The 25,925-nt window shown below is 43.4% G+C and overlaps 1 protein-coding gene across 2 annotated transcripts; it reads right to left on the bottom strand.

The window, feature by feature from the left end:
* Nucleotides 1-1,154: 1,154 nt before the first annotated feature.
* On the bottom strand, nt 1,155-25,402 carry xrn2 (5'-3' exoribonuclease 2). Of its 2 annotated transcripts, XM_010882747.5 has the most exons (31): nt 25,186-25,402; nt 23,612-23,739; nt 23,331-23,442; nt 23,064-23,175; nt 22,654-22,712; nt 22,420-22,509; nt 22,197-22,269; nt 21,939-21,989; nt 20,042-20,199; nt 19,616-19,690; nt 19,107-19,240; nt 18,938-18,995; nt 18,350-18,457; nt 18,117-18,161; nt 17,593-17,736; nt 17,345-17,389; nt 16,741-16,829; nt 15,989-16,124; nt 14,134-14,241; nt 13,907-13,996; nt 13,005-13,077; nt 12,764-12,847; nt 11,909-12,009; nt 11,394-11,473; nt 11,217-11,273; nt 10,418-10,486; nt 10,147-10,284; nt 8,571-8,701; nt 3,757-3,820; nt 2,197-2,395; nt 1,155-1,389 (listed from the first exon to the last, which is right to left on the bottom strand). In XM_010882747.5, exons 1-31 carry the CDS (start codon nt 25,258-25,260, stop codon nt 1,327-1,329), a joined length of 2,949 nt encoding a protein of 982 aa, XP_010881049.2. In that variant the 5' UTR covers nt 25,261-25,402; the 3' UTR covers nt 1,155-1,326. The 2 variants fall into 2 exon arrangements, with proteins under 2 accessions (XP_010881049.2, XP_010881050.2); XM_010882748.5 differs by lacking the exon at nt 17,345-17,389.
* Nucleotides 25,403-25,925: the final 523 nt, after the last annotated feature.

Consider the following 25,925-nt stretch of genomic DNA (forward strand, 5'->3'; position numbering starts at 1 on the left):
GTTTACAGTTACCTTTTTCTATCAACCGGGTTGATTTAAACATATTTGGACGTGTAGAACTTCTTGACTTTCCCATGACCTCAAACATCCACGACTACTGAAACTACATATACATGAGGATGCGCTCTGATCCCATGTAATGTAGGCTACGTCCTACATTTACACAAATAAACCTTCGGTTAAGAAAAAAATAATAGCGAAGATCTATAGGGTTTGTAGGCTTTGGATCAAACCCTGCTCAGTCGGTTCATAACTGTCTGGTTATACATGTCATTCATGTTTTTTGGAATATGACTTACCTTAACGACATAAAATAACTTTTAGGACATTACATCGTTAAAAGTAGTCTACACATTTATTTTATACAGCTGAAGCAATCCGTCTCATCTTCTTTCCTTGCTAAGCTACCTTAAGAGTTTATTTTGCATGCCGACATGCATATATTGAATTGCATGTCCCATACACTGAATGCCCAAATCAACATAAATACTACAGTTCTTTTACCCATCACAAATAATTTGTTTAAACACGAAGGTAAAGTGAAATGTTGGCTTCGTCAAAACAAAATCGTTTAACTGCCCATGAATATTATGGGAATCGGCAGAAATGTTTTTGGTACAAAAAGGGTATGCATATAGCTAAACAGAGAACCAGTAATGACTAGCCTGACTACTAGATGTTTTACAATTCCTATCTTGTTTATTTGCTTTTTATATAGGTAACCTTATAGGTTAAGTTTAGGTAAAAGTTCATTTTAAAATAAATACATTTTCCAGTTCTCCCCTTAATCGTAAAACCTAAGTGTGTGTTCCTGTTTCACTATCGGAGTGAGGACCGGACCCATCAATGTGATAGAAACACACCTTTTTTGAGATTAATAAAATATAAATTACTTCCATAACTAAATAATTGAACTTGCCTCTGCAACATATTTAGGGTTTCATATTTTTCCAAAATGTTTCCAGGCCTAGAAAACCATATGATTTTCAAATTCCATGATTTCTCAAGGGTTGTCATGAACAGACTAACTTTGTATGTATGCTTGAGATATGAAGCAAAGTGCAGAATATGGTTATTCAGCAGAAAAACATGTAAGATGAAGCTGATCTAGAGCAATAAGGACTTTCCAAACAAATTTCACACTGACAAACATATCTTTAGACTTACTTGTATTTCGCAAGATTTACAGGCAGTACTCCTTAAAAATTCATTACATAAGAACATATTGTGGAATTAAAAGAAAACATTATACAAGTAGACAACCTGAAAAATACAAGAACAGCAGAAAAAAAAAGTATAATTTGTTTTCAGCCTATTGGTCTGAATTTAACTCCAATTGTATCTTCTGGCTGGAGGTGGCAATGGGTAATTTCGTCCAGAGTTGAACCCCTACAAAACACAAAAAACAGCCAAATTAGTGCTGCAGAAATACAAACAAATACAGAAATACAAACAAAGGCCAAAAGGGTAGACATTGAAACTGTGCAAACCCTAACATACATTTTCTTAATATGGCTTTGGGCCTCGACAAGCACTGTGGTATAGATTCTACCAGTCCCTATAACTCTGCTGGAGAGATTAAATTCTTGCCCTATATTCCATATTTCTTTCAGTTGTTGGCAATGTTGGAAAACACTCCAGAATCTCTCATTAGTATTCAGTTTGTTTTGAAATCTGATGACTGTCACCATGGAATTTTGTGATTTATCTCAAAGTAAGGCACAGTTCCACCACTAAGACTCCTGCGAAATGTTCCCCTACTAAGTACCAAAAAGCTGCATCTTCAAGTGCTTCTAGCCAAAATACTAACTGCATCTCCCCAGCATTTTTCTAGAGGACCCTAAGCATGATGGGAAATGAGTACCACAGCTGCATGAAAACATTTGTAAAGTCTGAATGCAGTTATCCTCCGTATGCTATAACGCACAAACAAACAAAGCCATCACTATCCATGTCAATAAAAAAAAATAAACAAATGTGCCTGTCTCCTGTGAGTTGAACATTGTTGATGTTTGGGAAAGGACAGGGCTTACAAGCTTCCAAAAGCACTGCAAAAGGCAGACACAGTATTTACATCTACGGCGTAAATCGTCCTTCCACGATCACACGTACACCCAACACGGAAGTCGCATGGTGCCTTTCTCAGTGGCCATGTTGTAGGTAAGGCCCCACGTGACGCTGGTTCCATGTAGCTACCTGCTGTTGTCCTCCGCGGACGTCGCGGCGGTCCTGTCGTCGGTCGTCGTGACCACGTGGCTGGTGGAAGCTGCCCTGGGCCCCGGAGTGGCCCCCGGCATGGCCTCTTTGCATGTTCTGCTGGTAGGCAGATCCCTGGGACTGCATCGCTCGGTTCCAGCCGTGGCCGCCACCACCTCCACCACCACCAGGCTGAGGTCTGTGTTGTTTTCATGGACATTACAATGAATTGCAGTTCCGGGAGAGAACATAGCAAAAACTTAGCAAATCAGCTCTTCGAGCCATGTCTTACAATATAAAGAAACGTAACATTTCAAAAGCGTCTTTCAAAATGGATACATTTGTAATTGGAGATAATTCTTTGCATTAAACCAGAAGTTAAACACCTAAAGAAGCCATATACGCAAATTAACAAAACTGAACTGAAGGAAAAAGCGTTTCCTAAATGACAATTCTAAACACAGAAGGCATGCTGGGTAATGTGGGTCTATATACTGTGCTCTTCAATGCACATGTCCTGCAATTTATTTAGTCATTGTCAAACTTTTCTAGTTCTGTAGTTGCAGCTATCAATTGACTGTGGTAACCTAGCAACACACCTTAATTGGCAGAGAGACCTGTAAGTCGAATTCATGAAGGCATAAAATGGCCACCCGTTTTACGCGACAGAAAATACAAGAATATGAAAAGAACAGCAGAGTGCGAAATAAACCGTACATTCAGATGCGGCTTGAATGTTGAATTGCCCTCATCCCCTGAAATGAGGACACCACATTGCCTGAGCATGATGGGCACAGTGGAGCTCTCTATGAATAACACCTCAACAGTGTCCATCCATAAGCAACAGCCGCCACGTTAAGTCTCATCTTATTTACCAGAATGTACAAAGGAAACAGTGGGAATGGTCTGCGTAGAACCATCCCTCATTACGGAACCATGTCACATTCCTCCCCCATGCCAGACTTAGAGCACTGGAATCCATAATCCCCCCTCCAGGTTCCCCTATGCATTTCATTTCGGTCCCGCTCGCCTAAGTAGTTAAAGAAACTGTTTTCAGTTCGCCACTAATAACTAGTGACCTGAGGTGACGGAGAGCTACAATGGGCCCGAAAAGTTGAACCAAAGAAGCTGATTAGTCCTTCAAGAGGTCTGGAGCCAGAATCAATGGCGGGTCTGTGCGGACACTGTGGCAGCAGCATGGAAATGACACGGCTGGAGCAGTATTAGTGATGCCTCATTAAGTTGGCCAAACCAGCTCAACGTAGAAAAAAAGAAAAAGAAAATGTTAGCAGGCCTAAATTCAGCTCTAAAGCCGCCCAGCGGGTGAAGCTAATAAAGTTGGGCCGGTCACCTGCCTGCATATTCGGGGCGACTCGGGCGGTCACCACCAAACCACTGGAATAGTTTGCCAAACCCACATATACCTACGTTGGCGGCCTCGCGGGACCCGGACGGCGGCAAATCGCAAAATGCAAAAAAAATACTACGGCATCATTGGGAAATTAGCAATCTCAGGAACACAAGCCTGAGGGGTAGAAGCAGACAAAGCCGTAGACTCACCTTGGATATTGTTGCTGGGGGTTGTATGGGGGAGGGGCCCCTAAAAGACCATGCTGCCTGGAATCTGCGGGTGACGAAAGAGACAGTTTTAAAAAGTGGCTTAAGGGAAGTCCTTAACACACAAACTAGCACCTCTAAGCGAACGTAACAATATTGCTATAATTTAAGCCTACCTAGTGAAGAAATACAAGGATACATTTCACATGGATAAAAACCAGTCATGAGACTCGTCATGTTGGACAAAATGCTAGTTGGACAAAAATGAAAATGCTAGTTGGACAAAAAGACATGTATTCAGATGAATATAATAACTGGGAATAGAACGCATTCACCGACAAGCAGGTCCCTTTTTCCAATGAAAAACCATGTTTGTCAGGTTTAGTCTAAAACACTGGGACAAAGTCAAAAATGTTACTTAATTAACCCAATACTTTAAAGCGTCAACCTAAATATAATAAATCTATGAATCTACATCCAAGAACGGATCAAAAGATAAGTTGCGTATGATAAAATTAAGCCCTCTCAAACACTAAACCACAATACGAGTCGAGCTGAGGCAAAAGAAAAATTAGCATTTGCATTTCTTCCCCCGGCAAAATGAAATAAGCATTCAGCGGGCAGCTTGGATGACTCAAGTACCCCTGGTTCGATCGCAGGGAGCCCCCTTCACAAAGCCACACTTTTCAAAAAAAAAAAAAAAAAAAGTAGCGAGAGCGGCTTCTTCCAGAGCCGCAGTTGCCAAGGAGATGACCAGCTGCAAGCCCGGGACTTGTTTGTTTACAGGGGAAGGCCCAGTGAGTGGCTGAGACGGGAGGAGAGGGTGCAGGGCAGAGTGAAGGAGACCATGAAAAGAACTTCAGCAAAGAAGACCCAGTCATTTAAAACCCTGGACTGGAGGCTGGTGTTAAAAAACGGTTTGACACCAAGCGACAGAATCTCTGGGAAATGAGCATGTTGGTCTTGGCGGCAGGCACTGGGAAACTTGCACTCTGTCGTCCGGCACTCAACTGATATAGAGCATTTACAGTGGTCTAAGATGACTGTGTGTGTGTGTGTGTGTGTGTGTGTGTGTGTGTGTGTGTGTGGAGGGATTACGGTCGTTCAGGCTCACTAGCGGGGTAGAGGGAAATTGACCTGAACCCACAACAAGTAGAAGTTGCCGATATTTGTTGAGCAACGCGTTCAGAGGAAATAAAAAGTAGGTACAACCGAAATAGCAGAATAACGCTCAAATGTTTGACCAGACGAAGTGTTTAAATTGGATCAGTACACTGACAGTTAATAATCTCCTGGACCAACAACCTTCCTGTGGACCACCCACTCTGGCCTCAATCATACTCCTAACATTCGGTCTTTGGTTCTTTTCTTAAGACCAGCAGTCAGGCACTCAAAGAAGGAAACTACAATTAGACACCTGTCAATCTCCTCCATTAACAATGATCTGAAACGCTGCCCAGCTCTGCGCTGTCGGACACAAAGAACAACAAAGGATTACGCCTCCAATCCTCTGGTACACGACGCTGCCACTGTATTACCAAGGGGATTACGACCGACCCAAACTCAACACTCACATTTACACAACACACATTCCCTTCCATTTACTGTCATACACATTTTCTGATTACTCCTCTGCAATGGAAGAGCTGGCAAAAACAGTTGGTAAAGTTTGAGGCCATCAAAAAATAAAAATAAAACATTGGACTGGCATTCGATCAGGGTTTCCCAGACTCAGTAGTGGGATGTCTCAGGGGTGCACATTTTGGTTTTTGCCCCATCACTAAACACACACATATACCCATATATGTAAAACAAGAAACCAGGCAAGCCTAGTTCAGCTGGGCCTGCAATAAAATGTGTTAATCGTGGCTGCCCATTTGAGAATCAAATTAAGTTATTAAGTTTACCTCCACCACAAATAGCATCTATTAACTTTATGGCTTTAGCCACTGGCCGTTTTAACAGCTTATTAGCCATTCGTGAATGAGACTGATACAATAACTACTGTATCAATATAGGTGACTATAACTGACTTTTTCGTCAAGTGAAAAGACGAAAGAATCGTGTAGCCAGCAAAGTGTTTGACTATCCTGAACAAATCCTGAGACATAATTCAGAAATCCACCAGAAATTGTCTCAATATAGTAAACAGTTTCATTTTAGGGTTCCCATAACGTGTCTACTCAAGATTGTAGCCAGCGAGGTTTTGAACAAATCCTCTTTTTTTGTTTTAACATCTAATTAGCCATTTGTGAATGACATAGATACAGTTTCTATCAATATAGGTGACGATAACTAGTGATGGCCATTCAAGGCTTCATTAGCGTTATTTTAGCAGCAAGGTATTATGCTGGCAGCACTCAGAATTTATTTATCACAATACAAGCCATAATTGAAATGTATAAGGCAATATAGTTAATCTAGTCTGTGAAGAAGAACAGACAAGAATAACATTGGAACGGACATTAAACATAAAATGTATAGACAAGATGGTTAACTATATATTAACTTATATAGTTCAATGATGGCTTTTATTTTGAAAAAATCTGAGTTAGCACGGCTAGCATAATATCCTGCTGCTAAAAGAACAGTAAATGAAGCCGCGAATGGCCATCACTAACGATAACTGACTATTTTTGTCAAGTGAAAAGACGAGAGAATCGTGAAGCCAGCAAAGTGTTTGTCTATCCAGAACAAATCCTAATATCCACCAGAACAGTTTTAATTTAGGCTTCCTATTACGTAGCTACCGCCAGTGAAGTCATTTCTGTCCTGAACCTCAGGCATAATGTGTTTAGACTGTTACGGGAAGCGAACGCGGGACCTGTTGTTCCGGAGCCTGCGTCTCTAACCACTGCGCTATTTAACAAGGTGTAGTCAATCAGTCAGCCAGTCAGGGATGGACTCAGTAAGAGACATTTACTCTTCTAGGCCGGCTCCCCTTACACGGTCCAGCAAAAAAAAAAAAAGTTTTGGTTAGACTTGTATGAATCAGATGCATGGACCTACAGCAATAAACCTGCGTCCCCAGGAGGCCCCAGGACAGAGTTTGGGAAACGTTGCATTAGACAATAACCATAAAACTGCAACTTTGAAATGGTTGCCGCTCATACAATGTGACTGGATGTCAGCCTAATGGCCACCAGCGGTGTTGTCCCCGGCAGCTCACCACACAGCAGCTGTTTTGATTAGGTACAACAAAACCCGGCGGCATGTTTCAGGGACAGCGCGTTGACACATCACCGCGGGAGGTAGGGGCGCAGTCAAAGGGAAAGTTAACTTTGGTTTCAACCCTCTCCAGTCTCCACCACGCAGCCAATCAAACGGGCTGCTCCGAGAAGGCTTTTATCACAGACGCCAGTGTGTCCAGAAGCACTCGACCACCTCATTATCACCCGGAGCCTCCCGGCGCAGCCAGCGCCACTAATCAGCAAACAGAGACACATGGGAAGGGACAGAGGAGCTCCCCGCAACACAAAGGCCCCCGTCCGCACCAGGCTGATTACTGACAACCTAGTGGATCCTCTCACAGAGAAACAGGCCACAGCAACAAAAGCATGCCTTTGAGCTCCGAGCTCTCCACTGGCCCCGGAGCTGTCCAATCTCCAGTCCCCGTCTCAATAACTCGATTGGGCAATTGTGCTGCCGGGACCGATAATGGTAAAACCTCAGAGTTCTTACAGCTGGTGAAATACAACGGTCCACAATCAATGAAACGTGTGCACACACGACTTACCAAACGTGGCTAAAATGTCTCGACTGGAGATTTCTTCTTAACAAGGCATAGGCCATGTGTGTTTTTTTCAAGGCAAGTGTCAAAGGTAAAGTAGTTGTTGAAATTAAACACTTACAATTCACCATGTCAACCCAAATGTTAATATCAAGCAGCCAAAATTGCAGGAATAATTAGATTTGTCTTCAGGAGAACTAGAAGGCAGTGAATTAATAAATCCCACTGTCACACACTGATAATTTGTAGAGAAACGGGCCCACAATCACAGACGGGCCAAAGCATTAACCCTGATTACCTTAATCAAAAAAACTAATGTACTGTAGATAAAAAGAGGGAAGATGAAGTTGGTCCCACACTGCTAATTGGCAGGTTTACCACCCGGAATGAACCGCAGAGGCCAAGGGAGGCTCCGGCTGCCTCAATCCGGAGGAACCAAAAGTCTTATTTGCATCAAGTGCCCCCGGAATAGCATGGACTCCCCCACAAGCTCTCAGCCAGCCAGGCGAAATTATTCATCAACTTGCAAATTGCCACATCAAAGTCAAATTGGAGAACTCGAGCAGTGTCCTTTATGGCATCACATCCCATGTGAAGTGTTCTACCTTTGACCAGGGCTCCACAGTCCTCACATAATAGGGCACTACATAGGGAGTAGGGGGGATGGAGCCCTGCCGGCAGGGGCGAACGGGGGCCGACGGGCCAGGCACGAGGGCTGGGAAACCAACAGAACGGCCCTCGCCAGGCAAGTGTTTACGCCGTTTTAACCAGGGCCTTTGTGTTTAAGCACGCGTGTGTTCTCCACCCGAGACAGGCGAGGTAAATGTTGCTTTTCCCACCGGAGGTAAATGCAGTAGCGGGTAAAAGGATACGCTTTTCAAAATAAAAACGGGTACATCAGAAACGCCTCCCAGGGTTGAGATTACAGGTTGCCCTTGAAACAGGTCACAGGAAAAGCTATGAGAGGCAGAAAATGACTTCTGGACACCTTCATTTGACAAGGTGAAGGCTGTGTTTTAGGAAATGGGAAACGAAGCCAAGACGTCTGAGGCCTTTCTGGGTGTGTGTGCGCGGGGGTGTGTCTTACGTGGGAAGGCAGGGACATGACCACAGCCAGCGCTGTGGGGGGGGCGGCTGTAGTTCCCCTGGTGGTAGCTGCCAGGGGGTGGAGCGTTGCTGTATTGCCCGCCTCCTTGCTGCTGTCTGTCTATGCTGTGACTGGAAACAACACAACACTCAGATTTAGTCAGACATTAACATCAGCTAAAGGCCGCCCCATACACGCACGGTTCTTAAGTGCCAGCTGCCAGCCGAATAGCAGACTATTAACAGTTGTGGGGGGGGGCGGAGAATTCAGTGGGACATTTGGCTGCATCCAATAGCACCCACAATGCACTGGCAGAGTCAGATTTTTGTGAGCACACCTTCAAGAGTTATTATACATCAGCTACAGACATTCCTACTGGGACTTAGAATATTACTGGCATGCCTGCTAATGCTAAAAATGTCCTGTCACACAAGCAAACCCAACGGGAAAAATTTATGTTCACGCCAGGTTTTCCTAATTACCAGTCTCAGAACACCTGGCCAATTGGCCCTATCAAGGCAAATAACTGCTTAAATTACAGAATTAAGGATTGGGTGGACGAAAAAAAATAATCTGAATACATCATGGTTTCTTGAGCAGCATGCATAATTCATTCTGGAAAATAATACAGGGCGGAATCAACCAGATGTTCAATTACCCAGGTTCTTTAAATAGGCAATGCGGGTTTGGTACATTATTATTTTTTATTTTTTTCCCTCTTCTACTTTTTATGAGCTTGGTTTAACTGTATTTACTTGGTAAACAATGTAATAGTAAACACTGTATAGTTTCAAAACACACAAGGGGTGTTTTAATTGTAGACCGCAGCTTTAATGGTAATTAAGACATGTTTAATTGTTTGACTAAGTAGAGTAAAAGTCTGGTGTGAACAATAACAACAGCGATAACGGCGATGGAGTCTGCTGACGATCTTATAAGGACCAATTCTAGGAAACTGTCAGTGAAAGAGCCTTATGAAACCGCTGGACTTCTGTTCCATGTGGCTTACACATTTGCTACGCCAGAAAGCTTACCATAAAAAAATTAAGAATAACCGCACATAATGGCAGTAATAGCAAGCAACTCCTCAAATATAACTGTCAAGAGACCAGGAACTGGCAGATATGTCCTGACATTGTGTCGATATGCAAGATAATCAGTAGCCACCTAGCTAGCATTACCTAGCCGAGCCAAGACATGCTAGCCTGTCATTCATTCTGAAAATCTGGCATAAAAACACCAGATAAAGCGAAATAAATGCAACTGTATCAGTAACAAAACGTTGCAGCTTTTTTTTGTTATTAATTCATATGTAGAAATGTACAGGAGCTCTGTGGTTAGGCTGTTAAAAAAGGCATGGCAACTATAGAACCTGAAGAACCAAACATTACATTTTTAATGCCGTCTTTTGTTCTGGTCGGAGTTGTTTGGTCGCATTTCTGGTCCAAAGTCGTCAAGGCAGTCGTCAGACACAGATCCCTTTACTTTGGAGATTAGCCAACACACTTTCTCCACATTTTCATGACAGAACTTTCCTCTCAGCCCATGTGAAAAAATGTAAAAGGTGTGCACATACCCAAGGGTCCTGAAGGCTGACTGGTCCAAATGGACCTGCTGCCTGTTGGAGTTGAAGCCCAATTGGGGCCTCCAGTTCCCCCTACCACGGTTGTTCCCCCTCTCCCAATCTCCAGGCTTCAGCACCTTCGCAGGATGCCTGAGTAGAGAGTACAATTGCAATATAATTTCCGCCCCCTTTAACACATAAACCTGGTCTCATTAAAACACACAAAATTACAACACAGACGCAATGTAAATTATAAATAGTGTATTATTTACTCCTAACTTACTTGGCTCCAGGAAGTATGACAGCCTTGAACACAAAGTCCTCTTCGAACTGTGGGTCCTTATATTTCACTCTGCCAAAAGAAGAAACAATTCGTTCAAAAGAAATTGTAGTAAATAATGTGGTAACGATTAATGCATTTGTGAGTTTACATTAATATTTAAAAAGTATTAAAAAAAAAGTCTAAGAGAGACCAATATCGCTAGGAATTTAGTAGAACATTTTATAGTATAATTAAACATTTCCACAAATAATACAAGAAACATTATCAGATTCTCTCTCAATGCGATGAAGTTGTGGCATATCCATAATGAAATACAATCTTTGTGCATCAGTGTGGTCAATTTGATATTAAAATATACATGACTATTATAGATTTTTTTTATCCCTGCCAACCTGTTCTGAAAAGCATCAGCCTGAAGTTTAATCCATGTCACCAACCCCTGATATACTGAACAATAGGACAGCATTTAAAATGCGCGCTCCGTGTGAATGTGGGAGTCTGACCCCCGGAGGTCCGGGCAGGTCATTACAGCCAAGGACTCCGTGACAAGGGCTTTTGTGATAAATACAAGTCTGTATTTCTCCTCCCGGTCTAGATTAGTCACGCAGGAATGTGAACGTGCAACCAGCCCTGTAAGGATGGCCAAGTGGCCCATCAGCTGAACCTTTCGATGGAATTCTGCGTTTGACCTTTGACTTAGGCTGGCCTTCTGGGCTAATGTACCACCTAGGACCAGGCTGATGTCAGCCATCTTTACCAACACTGATTATTAGGAAGGCAAAATGAAGATTGTCCTTACCCAATGGCACTGTTATGCGCTATGTCCCGAAGCATGGGAATGGGAGACTGCACTGGCCTAAGAACAAATTAGGGTTTAAACAACATGTTAGTCAAAATGATCCATTTTGGTTCAACACCAGAAGAAGGTTTTGCATCTATCAACATTTGTATCAAAAATTTGGATTGTACAACTTACTTCTCTGGCAGGATGGGGTCTTCGTCAAGATTTAATATACCTTGAATTCCATGGCATAGCTCTGCTGGCATCTCAGTGCCCTGAGGAGGAACACACATATGAAACAAAAACTGAAGTTAGTTAAAGATGTACTTTTTTTCATGCATTTTTACTGTTTTTCCACAGAAGAGTTTGGAAAGAAAGGAAAGAATAGGCAAAGGCTAGGACCACTGGACTGTACTAAGCCAGACAAAGTAAGAAATAGTGGTATAAAATCATCCCTTTGCAGGGACAAACCATTTGGTAATACAAAGAATTAGAATATAGTTTTTTATTCATAATTCAGTAAAGGTCAACTTCCACAAGCAGTTAGGGTAAACGGTCTTGCATAAGTACAGAAGATTTCTTTTCTCCACCTTGTTTGGGTGGTTTGGGTGACTCCAACCAGTGAACTTTCAGTCACAGGACCTACACTAATCAATCAGCTAAACTAGCTGCCAGTTAATGATGGTCACTGTGATTGCATGGTTACTCACCACATCGTTGGATCCTCCCCGATACAGCTCCTGGATGAAGTCACAGATAGGATGAGACTTCCCCACAAACAGCACATCACTGCCAAGGCTGTTCCTCTTGACTGAAACAAGCAACAGATCAGCCGGTGAGACTCCACTCATCACATGTACATCCAAGTCACCCAGTTGTGGTTCTTAAGGCCTAATGCACACACTGCAAACGTTCCATTGGGATTAACGAGGCCTTCCGCGAGATTACCTCATGAAAGTCAAAATGTCCGATCTGGACAAGAATTTGTGGACCTAGTTCAATGAGACAGACTGATCTGGTATTATAGCTATACCAACATTTGTGGTAGTTTCCAGTGGCAACGTGGTGGATTGGTAACAATGACATGAACATAGTGGGGTTGACATGAATGCATACAAGCATCATACTGATTTTCAGCCAAATGGTTACCTAAATTTAGATTTTGCTGGGGGACAATGAGAATAACCCTCAGTAATGTAAATCAGGGCCTTTATCAGAGTGATGCACTGGAGGAATTTGGGTCAGCCATCTTGCTCGAGGACAAAACTGAATTTTCACCTTGCCAGATCAGGGATTTGACGTTAAACCTTTGTATTACTGGTCAGATGCTCCAACTGCTGTCCTAACTCCAGTAAATATTCAAAAGGTCTCTTGTAAGGGAGTTCAGTACCTTATTTGATTAAATGACATAGGTATTCACCCCTTTGTTTAGGCAACCATTAGTTCTGGAGTGAAAAAATCCAATGAGTTTTTAATTAAAGGCATTTGATTCATTGCACCCAAAGTCAACCTAATCCCATTATGAATCCTCAGAAGGAGGCCCAGAGATGAAGCACAGCACTTACGTTCCTCCGACGTCAGATCGGGGTAGACATCTGCCAAGGCCGCCCGCAGCCGGCGCTCGTCCACAAAGGGCAGAAGGGCCACGCCTACAGGCAGAGGGCGAACAAACATTCATTTATTTAACAAGCCCTTTCCACATCAGAGGCAGTACCCAGCCTGGACCCCAAATAACTCACAAAGCAGAAGGAAGAGCCATGAACACCGGGCACCAGCACTTAATGGTACATCGGCTTGCTGACTTACCCTGCCAAGCGTACTTCTTTCCGTTCAAGTCGATGGCAAAATCGTCAGGGTAGAAGTCAATGATGGAGGACTCCTGTTGGGAGAAATTTGTGGTTAATTGCAGCCATCGATGTGCAATTTCAACGTTCCGAACACATTCTCGTGTTCACAGCAAAAAATCCCTGGGGCGGCATAGAAATTGGGCGAGGATTGCTGCCACACAGCCAATTAGAGTACCTATAATTATTTATGACAACTAAGAAACTCAGGGCAGGATCAACTAGGGAAGCATGTGATGTGAGCAATTCCTGGTTTTGAGAACGGAAGTAAGGAAAAAGCTGGGAAAAGGACATAACACATAACTAAAAACAGAATATCAGACAGGAACTTTATTTTTTATAGGTGAATATTTCCAAAAAAACAACTCCACTTTCTTGACATCCATTTGAGGGAGATTATTGGGTTAACTCACGTAAAACAGACTCAGCACTGCTGCCGACAGCCAGCAAGAAAACAATGTTGTTGGGAGGATAAATGAGATGTAACAGATAATTATCTGAGTCTACTTAAGCACAAAAATGCCGAACTTGAAAATGAATGTCACAGGCAATGCGCCTAACCTACAGCTGCACCAAGAAAATATACATAAAATTGCGACGGCTCCACTAAAGAAATCTGGGTTGACCAAAGAGCCTATCATGCAACAATCCACCAGTCAACTAAATGGGGTCGGCCCTAATTTGTGGAATCTGATTGGTGCAACATCAGTGGATTCATCAGCTGAAGCAAACAAAGGTCCAGTGAATCATCTGCGCTTGATTAGTCTATCTGCTTATGATCATAACATTGGTCAAACAGAACCTAACAATTTACAAAGAAAATGTGGGTTAAAAAAACAACAAATAAAAATCACTTAAACGTACTGGATTGCTCATGAGTGACCTCCATGTTTCAGGCAGGAAATTTCCACTGGCGGCTGGGAACACACCCATCAACTGTTCCAGGGGCTTGAACTAAATCAGACAGATGGAAAACACACACCCCTCAGAATTAGAATACAACCACACACACAACCACACACACACAACCGGTTTAACGGGGGGAAGCGATGGGGGGGGAATGAGAGGTGGAGACGAGCTGGCGTTCTTACCGGCTTGGTCCCATGCTCGAAGTCGGTGAACATGCCTTTGATGTCCTTGAAGTCTGAGGCGAACGGGGCATAGTGGAACGGGAAGAACCACTTCCACGAGGCACAACCCTGCCCATCAACAGACAAAGCCTTAATGAGACCACCAGGAGAAATACCAACATGCTGGCTAGCAGGGGACACCTGCTCCAGGGTTAGTTTTGATTGGCTTGGATATGATTCAGGACCATTTGAAGATATCACATTTTGCATACATGACTAACCATACAAATACAGAACAAATGTTAATAGATAGCCTTCTACTGTTTTTTTTTTTATAAAGCCACATAAGGGATAAATCCCTCAGCCCTAGGCCTATATCAAACTAAATACCATTTTATTATATAGCCCACAAGACACTCACCTAGCTGACATTTGCCAGTGAGTCTGTGGCTGACATTTCAATCTCAAAAGATTGCCTACTTGGGTGAAGCTGAAGTGAAGTAGTAGAGGTGGTTAAACCATGAGGCTTAAAAATCAGCAGATGGAAGAACATTCTAGAAGGGGCTTTGAATTGGGTTTGGGAAATGGAAAATCGGAGCTGGCTAGTACCTTAGTACAGCTTCACTTGTACCACATAAAAGACACAGAAATTCGTTTCATTTTAATGTTTATCAAATTTATATTCGTGAAGGGCCCGTAAAAATAATATTAATCCAACCAATCCAGCCTTGAAACTCTTATGTAGGTTAGTGAATAACCATTTCCAAGTCACTCCGATGGGTGACCTTCCCTCAGCCGGCAAGAATTCGCTTCTCTTAAAGAACTAGGGATCCTAATACATCTTAGCCATCTTTACACCAGCCTTGTTTGATGCAATTTAAATGCGGAACAAGTCTATTATGAGCCGACATGGAATAAAAACATAAGATTTTAAGTATTTGCATAGCCAGGACATGTAGATAAAATTGTTGCATGAATCAGATGTTTTCAAACCAACAACGTGACAAAACAAGGTAACGGTACGTTATGAAAAGAAAAAAAAAAAAAACAGGTGTGAATTTTATCTCCGTGTTTTGGCTCCTGACTAACCCGTTTCCATTCCCCCGGTAACATTTGGCAACATGTGCGCTCGTATCACAACTCCAGCGGCATAACAAACCCGCCGAACGTCTCCGTCTATGGAGGGCCTGGGTATTGAATACATTAAGCCCCCCCACCCCCTCCTCGGGGGCCCGTGTCGATTGCAGAGCATGTGGTGTCAACACAAGGGCCCTGCACGCTCAGGGCTCCCAATTATCTTGGACAAAATCCCCAAGCACCAGTCTAATCAGACCAGGGCCTTTTGGAGTGAACAGCCAGCTAATTATTGAATTTAAAGTTAAAGATCAAGATCTGCATTTACAACTAACAGATAAAGCGATATTAGATTTGACAGTTTCTTTTGTGGGGGGGGGGGGCATTCCATCATACCCTGAGACCGGAGTGGATTTTCAGAGAAGGCCTGAAGTGAGCATTTTGAGAAGACTGATCGATAATCCATAAAAAGCTTGGGCAACAGGTGGCAGTGGTTAAGGGCATTCCATCAGTAACCTAGTTGGTGTGATTGAATCCCTGAGCCAGCACGGTTAACAATATTTATTACTCAATCCTTGAGCAAGGCACTTACACATGTCCAATTCACATATAGTACGACATACTGCGTATTTGTACACCTTGTACCAGTTAGTACTGGTCCACGGAGAGGTGATCCGTTTAATGTCGTTCATTAAGGTAGTTCTCCTTCAGGGCAGTTTTTTTCAAGCGAGTAAGCCCCTGGTACCGTTACCATAACATCCGCCACTACATCAGACAGCGGATTTGACCCGGGCCGTGTTACCTGGTAGTAGTATCGCAGCACCCAGCAGAGACCCTCCACGTAGGACCTGACCACCTTCTTACGGAAGTCATCATCAGTCGCGTCCACATCAAATTTGGTCTTGTAGTAGCGCTGCTTCCATCCGTCCTCCCACAACCTAAAAGGGAGGGGGATTTATAGGTCAATATCGGACGACGGAACCCTCTGAACGGATCAGCGGCTCGGGGCCTGCTCGCCAACACGGCGAGAGGAGCCATTTTCAGCCTCGGATGTTCGTCAAAAGGCCCAAGGAACGCGAATGAGGAAGATTTCCTCATTTCACACACCCAAAGAGAAACTAGTTTGCCGGAGTAGTTTAATAGTTGACACACTAGTAGATTTGCGATGCGGTGACATTCGGCGCACATAATGAAGGCTGAGCAGCATCTGCCCAGCCAATCCTCCACGCCGGCCCACAGGGACGGCAGCCTTGTAACACGAAAGCCTCCATGAATACCAATTTAGCCCAATGGATTTAACAGCTTTGGCGAGCACGTCACCGAGGAATTCACGAGAATATTCCTCCCATCCATATTAATCACTCGCAGGGAGGAAGAGAGGGTGTGAGGGCGGTGGTAAGTGCTAGGAGACCACAGAGAAGCTCCTCGGGGGGCCGCACTGCAGTGGAGAGGCATAAATCAGACACTTCCAGGGCAGCGACGGCTGGTTGGCCAGCCGGACGAACGGCCCGGCCGGCCAGCGGACTTGTCGATTGGCTAGTGTGGGGCATTTACCTGACGTTGTCTTCAGGCTCTGGCTCGCTGTCGCTGTCCTCGGCTTTCCGTTTCACCCCCCGGCCGTCCTGTCCGTCGCTGGTACCTGCCTGGAACACGGGCAAGGACCAAGAAACATCCTTACAAAACCAGTCACACTTAGAACGTCCGCCGGTCACATAGGAAGCCGCCTCGTTAAGCAATTAGAGAAACGGCGACCGCGAATGCATTATTTTAACTTGTACGCAAAAGCGGCGTGGGAGGAAGCAGATAGCTGGAGGACCACATGAAAGAAACCCCAGCTGGAGCGCGCAGACCTTCCTCTTCGTGCGCACCACATTCATGGGAAAACAGAGGCCTGGGCTATTGTTCTCATGCATAGATGTAAGAAGGGCAGATCGGAGAGAGCCACTCTAAAGGCTTCTTGTGACATAAAAATAAAACCTGCCAGCACCAGTAGAAACCGGCAGCGTGAACCGCACTCTGACTTGATGTCGGGCACACAAACACCTGAACGTGGACAAAAATCCCTCGCTGCATTTGATCAAAACAGGCCACTTAAAATTTGGGGTCTGGTTTTCAAGACGCCACAAACTGAAGAGCAGTCAAAGCGGTGGGCGCATACCTGGCTACCATTCCTCATCATGGCTTTTAGGGATTGCGCAGCATCCTGAAATTAAAAAAAAACTACCTTTAACCACCTAGAACATGGATGGTGCACTTGTGCCGAGAGCTTGCAAGTCAATCAAGTTATTGTAAAGTCTTCACTATGCTGAATCCTATACGCATAGGGCAAATATGGATGTGATTTAGTGGTTTAAAAGCCCCCCCCCCACCCCCCCGAGGAGAACCAGTTGTCCCCGGTGATTATACCCTGTTGTGCTGGTCTCGGCCCTGCATTCTCATGTCGAAGGCTTGGTGCCGGGCGTTCTGGACAACATCGGGTCTGCCTCTGCCGCCAAGGGCCTGGGGGGCAAACTGGCCACCGGTCAGGTAGGCTGGGCCCCGCTGCTGAGCCTGGGGAAAAACACAGTTACTGGCCTTAAGCTGAACCGTTCCGTGTCCAGGAAACCTCGCGCCGGTCAGTGGTCTAGCAGGACAGACGGGTCAAGGTCGGACCTCAGCAGACTAAACGTCCATTTAGAACAGGTTTAATCCTTTATATTCAATAAAACAGAGCTACCACATAAACAGGAGAAATTACATAAAATATTGTACAACAGCCCGCTGACATAAATAGCCTTGCCTATCATGATCATCATTCTAAGAAGGAAATACGGAATGGGCAAAGGTATAGTGTTTAAACACTACATTCAAAGCAGTCAGGTGAATGAGGATGCATTAAAACACACAGCGCAGCGTTGCTCTAGAAACAGGGGCACATCTCTTCCACTCACCTTCATTCTCTTCTTCTTCTCCTTATTCCTTCGCTTGAATCCCTCCTACAAGACAAAGCCCATGAATCACACAAACTGCAAAGCCGGAACGCTGCAGTAAATCACTGTGATTAATATGCCAATCTTAAAACCCAGAAAAGATCCATCCTAATAACCCCCACTCCGTCAGTTTAGAAAGGGAAGACTGATCTGCTGAACAGGAGTAACTCGCAGGAAGTGGCCGCTAATCTCACATCATCTTCTTTGCGCTTCTTGAAGATGTTGTCCTCAGCCACGCCAACTGCCTGCATGATCAACTCAACACGCTCCAAGTTCACATAACCATTCTCTGTGATGTACCCCTGTGTGAAGAGAAAAGCCAGTTAAGGCCGGGCAACCACACGCAATGGGGACCAGCACAAGGTCCTAAACGTACAAAGCCCCATGGTCCCACCTCTGACAGCACCCTATTTATGAATTTCACATTTCGTCAAAAACACTGTTTTGAATGTTTGGTTTTGGGACTTATGTCCAGCTGAGCATTCTATTCCACACATCCTACATGGGAGCTGATGAAGATAAATTAGTGGCGAAATCTTCGTTCGTCTGTCTAGCTAATGACAACACTGCAATGTGTCAAAGTTCATTTGATAACATGATGGCAACATTGTTTTCTACTAAATACTAGCCAACTTCAGCAATGTGGTCGCATTTCCAAGCCTCAGTTTAAAGTTATTAACCCATGTAAACTTCTAGTCATCAATATGGCTTGTGGCGCCTATAGAATGTCAGTGACCACGGCATAAAAGCGACAGAGTTCACAATCTATTAACAACGCTCACCCCAGTCTTGTGAACCACGTCTTTGTAGATGCCCACCAGTCGATCAATCGCACCCTCTCTGGGAAAAACAAACCCGTGATCAACAGCAGAAATGCATGGAGGCGGCAGTAATGTTTTTAAAGGTGTGGGTTTTAAAGACCAAGAATTACTAGAGAGTCCTCCGGCTCACCTGATCTCTAAAGACGGTAAGTGGGGCAGGAAATCATTGCCAACAAAGAAGCACATGAAGACCCAGTCATCGATGCTCCTCTCAAAGTCAAAAGGAAACGGCAGGCTGGCCATCGTCAGCTCTCGTTCAAGATACTGTGGAAAAGTAAACCGACCTTGATAAGGGTTGTGGCACAAATTAACTTGCATAAGGAAAGCGTGATAAGAAATGACAACGAACATACACATTGACATGGTTTGGTTATCTAGAAAAGTTAAGCTTTACACTATTTGTAGGGTCAAACAAGTAAGCTGACAATGTTCAAGAACATGGAACAAGATGGAATTATTGCCACTGAAATGGTGAGGTTGTTCCCCTCAACATTAGTGTTAATGTAGCAGGGTTCTTTCATTCCAAACAACATTATCGCCAAATTACATCTGCAATGCATTGCGTTGCTGGAAGCCACTCCGCAGAATATCATCCGCGAAATGCCTTACAAGTGAATACAAGTAAATATAATTATGTACCTCACGCAAAACGCACAGCCTGATGAAGATGAACTCCTGTTCAGAAGCCGGCATACTGTCTGCAAACTCGTCATGCTGCAATGAAAACAATCACTAGTAGTTACTGCCTAATAACAAGAGAGCAAAGTTTTTTAAAGGCGCCTCTTACAGGACACGGTTGAATTATTCTGGATTATAATGTACTCTCAAGAGATTCTTTATTAAAAGTGCTTTACTCCATTCAATCCACAATGGGAACAGCTTTGTAGTGTGACTGAAACGTAGAGGTAATTCCTAATTGAGTTGAAAGACGCTGTGTTCACCGGCTGTCTTGGAGAATGTTGGAAACAAGTAACTATGTCACTAGTGGAATACAGCCCAGGGACTAGGCCTTAACCAGTGCCCAGGAAACTGGATCTTAGAAACCTAGCGGTCAGGTCCACGTACCTCGCCCTGCTTTTCCCTGGCCACACCCTGGCAGTCTTTGATCTCGTGGCCTTTCTGGCCACAGAGGGCACAGGGCCTGGGCTGGTTGGGCTTGAACTCCTCTCTGATGATGGTGAAGTTGGGCTCGTGGGTGGCAAGTCCCAGCATGATCAGGTCAGCTAGCGAAACGGACGGGAGAAGACAGAACGGATGTGAGATACACGAGCAGACGTGAAAAGGCCACGTTCAGAAGCAACGTCAGGCCTTCAGCGGGACACGTACGAATACGCTGAAAGGCCAAAAATGGCAGGGTAAAAGGTTGTACACATGCATTGCCTGCTGGGTAACTAAATTACCTAGTCAACATAACGAGCCATGCATTCATAACCATCTATGTATGCTAATACAAACACAGAAGCGCGTCATTCATCCCTTTTCTAGGAAGTGAGGCTGGGCCCATAGGGGGCACACTTCTCCCTATGGACTCGGGCCTAAAGTAGCGCACTGTATCGGGATAGAATGCCATTTGGAACACCGGCTGAATGTATCAGGCTCCTCTTCAGACTAATTACATGCAATATTTCCCTCCTTTGTCCCAACAAGGACATCGTGAACCAGTGAATGCTGAAGCTTTTATCCTCCATGTCCTGCATAATTGCACCCATTTAAAACTCTAACTGGCCATTAATATAGCAAAACAACAAGGCGTAGAGAAAACCGAGAAGCCCGATCCGGCGTTAATATTCAAGGTCGGTGAGACACAAGCGAGGCCGGTGAGCATTTTTAACAAGTAGAAATCCAAGAACATGTTCATGTGCACTTCATCGGTTAACATTTAGCGAAGCATCGCTAACAGTCAAAGTATATTTTGGCCACAAGGCACAGTATCCTCTTCCCCAGACTCAGGTGAGGTCATTTTGTATTTCTCTGCGTTACACATTTGCTGACACAGCTACATTTAAGCACAATAACTGAAGGTATATTTTAAGCAATAAGGCAAGACGGGGGTGTGGTATAAGGCCAATAACAGCCAAGAGTTGTTCTTCGCCACAACGCATTGCGAAGTGCCTTCACAGCAGCACATACCCAACATACCACAAGCCCAAAAGATGCCTTATTGCTTTTATAAACCGGCTTCCAACACAATGATTAGAGTAAAAAGTGACATGTCACACCAGTTGTATACAGTCTCATACCATTGCTATTAGCATTCACGATTCAGCCACCCATCTTATTATACTGTACATACAGTCGAGAGCGTTGGGACAGTTAACAAAAGGCTTCATGCTTTAATCCTGAGCTGGCAAAGTGAAAAACCCCTGTTCGTTCCCTGGGCAGAGCAGTTAACCCAATATTCCTCACAGGTTGTATATGAACACAAGGTTTACCTTGTCATCCATGCTGGCATATAACACATTCACTTGTTGTGCTTTTGCAAATTCAAGCACATCAGTTGTTCAAGCCACACGAAGAAACAGAAATAAGGTTTCCATGAGTTCATCTGACTCTGGGGGAACACAGAGGCCTATTGCAAAAAATCCTCACCGATCCCTTCAAAATGCCTAAGTGAAATTACAGCCATCGCCGAAAACCAAAAGTATAAACCACAGCATCCCACGGCCAGGCTCAATATAAGGTAACAATAGCGATGCACAACCACTGATCATTCAATAAAACCCGGATCAACACACGGGACCTAGTCGTCCAGCATTCTTGAAAAACTGCTGTACACTTACTGCGGCAGAACGCGTACAAAACCAGGCCCCTACACTTTTAGTGCCCCCAAAAAAACATTTTTTAATTCAACAGCACCACTTAAATCAACGCTACTGGGGAAAACCCATTCTCTAGATGCTACTTTTTCTCCTATTGTGGCAGATTGAACACCGGCTACTCTCCAGGGCGGTTCACTGCTTACCGTCAGCTCCACAAAGACAGTGGTGTGTGTTGGGGTCATGGTGGGGCTGAGCTGTGACAAACAAAAGATCAAAGTGTGGATAATGAGTCATTGCATGTAGTTAACCTTCTGGTGATTGCAGAGCTCAAATTAAATCGCATAAAGATGCAAGACCATTTGAGACGTTGCACGGCACCTGTGATTTTCTATCACAATGTCTCAAATGACCTTTAATGGTTAATAACCACATATTGACCATTGACAACTCTCCACTCTAACCTCTCTGGCGTCTGATGTAGTCCATTATCTTGTGCTCGCCCTCTCCAGGGACACTTGCATCAGACAAAATCACCTATAATGAAGAATGTGTGACCGTTGAAATTTGGCAATATTCAATCAATCAGACTGTGTAGTTAAAAACCCGGCCTGATTCATAATAAATTAATTCACACTGGCTGTGGCAATGACGCCATTGTTATTTTTATTTTGGACAAACACTTACCGTGATGTTTCGCCATCCTGGGTCATTACTGAGTCGGTCGGCAACATAGTAACGAAGACACTTCGCAAGGTTCTCCATGAATTCGGTGCCCTGGAAAGAATTTGGAAATTGAATAACACAGCAGATCGGCTAGGGTACTTACACACTAATCAGCCTCATGTTACAGCCACAGGAGACGGGCAACAAACTCACAAGCTTCACATAAAAAGTTATTCAACAACACTACATACTTACCGGGGTGATACAGTTACTGTCAAACCTCTCCTTAATTTCATCAGGTGGAAGATACCCTCCTAAAAATGGAAGGGGCGGAAAAAGCGGGTTAATACATTCACGAATATATATTATTTTTGGAATACTTTAAGACACTTGGGAATCTTTTTTATAAAGTTGGCCTGAATAAAAACGGCACATAAAATCACAGCGCATTAATTTCTTGTGCGATTAAAAAATTATAATAATCACCAGGGGGGAAAAAAAACAGGAACAATAAATGTTTTTTTGGGGGGGAGAAATAAAAGCCAGTTTTAGGGTAAGGTTTTACAGCAAAGGTGGGACATAGTTTTGACTTGAGGGACACATCAAGGTAAAAATTAAGTAGCATGGTTGGATACACGTCAGCAAAAAATCCAAAAATGTTTTACCTTTTCCAAGAATTTCCTCTCGGATGCGGGATTTCTCCTCAACTAACTCCACCCCTTCTTTGGAGGCGCGAAATCTCCTGGACCTCTGCTGGTTCATTTTGGCACGTGGGGCCTGATCGGAGAAGCAGACAAACTTCATTACTGCTACACAGCTTACTGGCCAACATAAGCCCAATGTATGGTAGGAAAAAATAAATACGGGTAGAACCTCTAAAAAAGGATTTAAATGAAAAATGTCACGGAAGAAAAGAAAGGCGCAGAACTTACTACTCCATCAATGGCCATGTAGAGAACCCTTCTAGGTCGCACAATGTTAAAGAGACGATCAATGTACTCAAAGATGGCAACCATCATCTCATCTTCATTCTTGGGTGCAGCCCTGAGAAAGTGTATTTATAGAGGGTGTATACTACATTCAGTGGAAAGTTACACAACTACAGAGTGCTCCCCAAAGAGCACCCTATTACCTATAGGGCATACACTTTGAAGGAAAAATGTGCCATTTGTGATGCAGATACGTTCAATGTAATTAGGTGACGAGGACTTACTTGTCCTCGGGATGTGTACAAGGGTGAATGATTCCATTCATGTCCAAGTACAAATTGTCAAACTCCACTTCATTTGGATTCGGCTTGCTGGTATCAACAGGGATACGTACTCCATTGCATTCCTTGGACTGTTGAGTAAACCAAATAAAAATGAATACATTCTGATGAATAAATGATGCAGTGCCCTCTTTTGGCCAAATGAGATATCATGGGTGGCAAATTGCAGTTGATTACTATAGGAACCACCAAGTTGAATTTTGTTAATGCTAGATCTCTACTGCATTACTTTCAAACATTTAGCCAAAATCTATTTAGGTTTGTCTGAGATATTGCATCAGTTAAGGGGACTCAGACCACTGAGCATGTGTGCCAAACGTAATCACAAAATCAAACAGATCACAAAAAAGCATGTTATAGTACTATGACCTGGTTGATATAAAAATGCATGAGTTTTTGGAGTGTTTGCAACATGTGTATAAAAAAAACAAGTATATGAATACAGATATTCTAGAATAACTTCTGTGCATGCACGTGGCAGACCCGCCCACGTGAATGTTTATTGGCCAGTAGGTCATATGCGAAAATGTTATATTGAAATGTTCCATGGTTACCGCATATCATGTTCGGTAATTCATTGCCAGAGGAGTCTTTAACAAAATATAGGGGGGAAAAAAAACACCAACGCAAAAACAATTAGATCTTTTTTGACCCTGAACACCACAGGTTCTATGTGATTGTTAACAGCAACCAATAGGTTAGACCACAGAAGTCATCCACTGAGTCATCCGCACAAATTTGGATGAAAATAAGACTACTTTAATGTTGTTTGAGATATCGCGCGTGACATTCGAACAGGGAAATTGGCAGTCCCCTCAATGATCTACTTTTAGGGGACAATATAGTTGTTTTGCTAGCAAAATGTTACGCTGTCTGGTGCGCCAAATGAAGAATATACAAGCCGGCAAACAAAACAATTTGGCTAGGTAATATGACCAAATCGGAAAGGTCCCAGTCCGATTTGTTGAGTTTGAGCAAACTGGGAGGGCACTACCAGAATTTGACCAATAAAAAACGTTTGACGAAACATTTCGTGGTTGGCAGAATGAATACATCCCAGGTAGGTCCAATCCCCGTTTCGTTCTGTTTCACAAAACGTTTCGTAAATGTTTCGGTTGACGGAATGAATACACGGCTCGGCGTTACACTCCTCTTGCGCAACACAAGTAGCAAAGCTCTGTATGCACGTAATGTCTCTCCCTGATGCATGTAACATCTGTGTCCGAATTTAGCTGGCTAGCTATTTAGCTACGGTAGCTGCGTGCGTACATACATGCATTCAATAGAAAATGGTCATTCTACTATGCTATGCTAGCTATGGCGTTGGTAAGAAACGATGACAATAAGTTAGCTAATTTTATATTTGAAATGAAAAAAATTGTACTGTTCAGATATTTTAGGATAAACGAAATGGATAAAGTGCTATTCATTATCAAACAGGCGTACATTACATGTGTTGTAACTTAAGGGCTACCTAGCGATAGTACTGAACTAGCTGGCTGGCTACAAACACTTACCTTCTCTTCAACACAATGGACAACAATGGAAGAATATTTCCTACTCAGCCAACGAAAAAATGCGGGGACTCCCATATCCCGTAGTTTAACTGTTACAGACAAATATAAATATTTAAAAATACGGCTAAAACGACAGGTATAGAAATTGGCTAGCAATGTGCTTCACTATAAGCTCATGGCCAAGGTTTACATTTGGGCAAATGGTGTTTCGCCTTCCGGGAGAAGATATTGGACAGCAGAGGAATCTTACAGCGCCCCCTATTGAGGCAATTTAGAAATCGAACAAGGACAAGAAAATAAAAAATCGAAAATATTTCATTATTTTGTAAGCATATTTAGTTGGCCAAGCTAACACGTATTACTTATGTATCATTTAAGTAGAACAAATCTAAGAAATGCGTGCCAAATAACAGTTTTGTAAATTTCTTCGATTCGATTTCCAGTAGTTAAAAAGTTGTGTGTGTGTGTGTGCTCTGAAATCTACTCATTCGAAGGATATGCCGGTTTGTGTGGATTTAAAAAATACAAAAAACTAGCCCTGTTTTTACTTAAGTAATTTAGCAGACGCCCTAATCCAGAGAGATTTTATAAAATGCGATACGTGTAATAATGGACAAAATCTGCAACCGTATGTTAGACAGAACATATATTAGATAGAACTATTAGAAAGTCCAGAATATTTCCACCTGAACTATCGTCCAAATGACGTCAGTATAACTCCTATTCATTTATTAAAAGTA

This window comes from Esox lucius, chromosome 18, assembly GCF_011004845.1.
Source record: "Esox lucius isolate fEsoLuc1 chromosome 18, fEsoLuc1.pri, whole genome shotgun sequence".
NCBI lineage: Eukaryota > Metazoa > Chordata > Actinopteri > Esociformes > Esocidae > Esox > Esox lucius.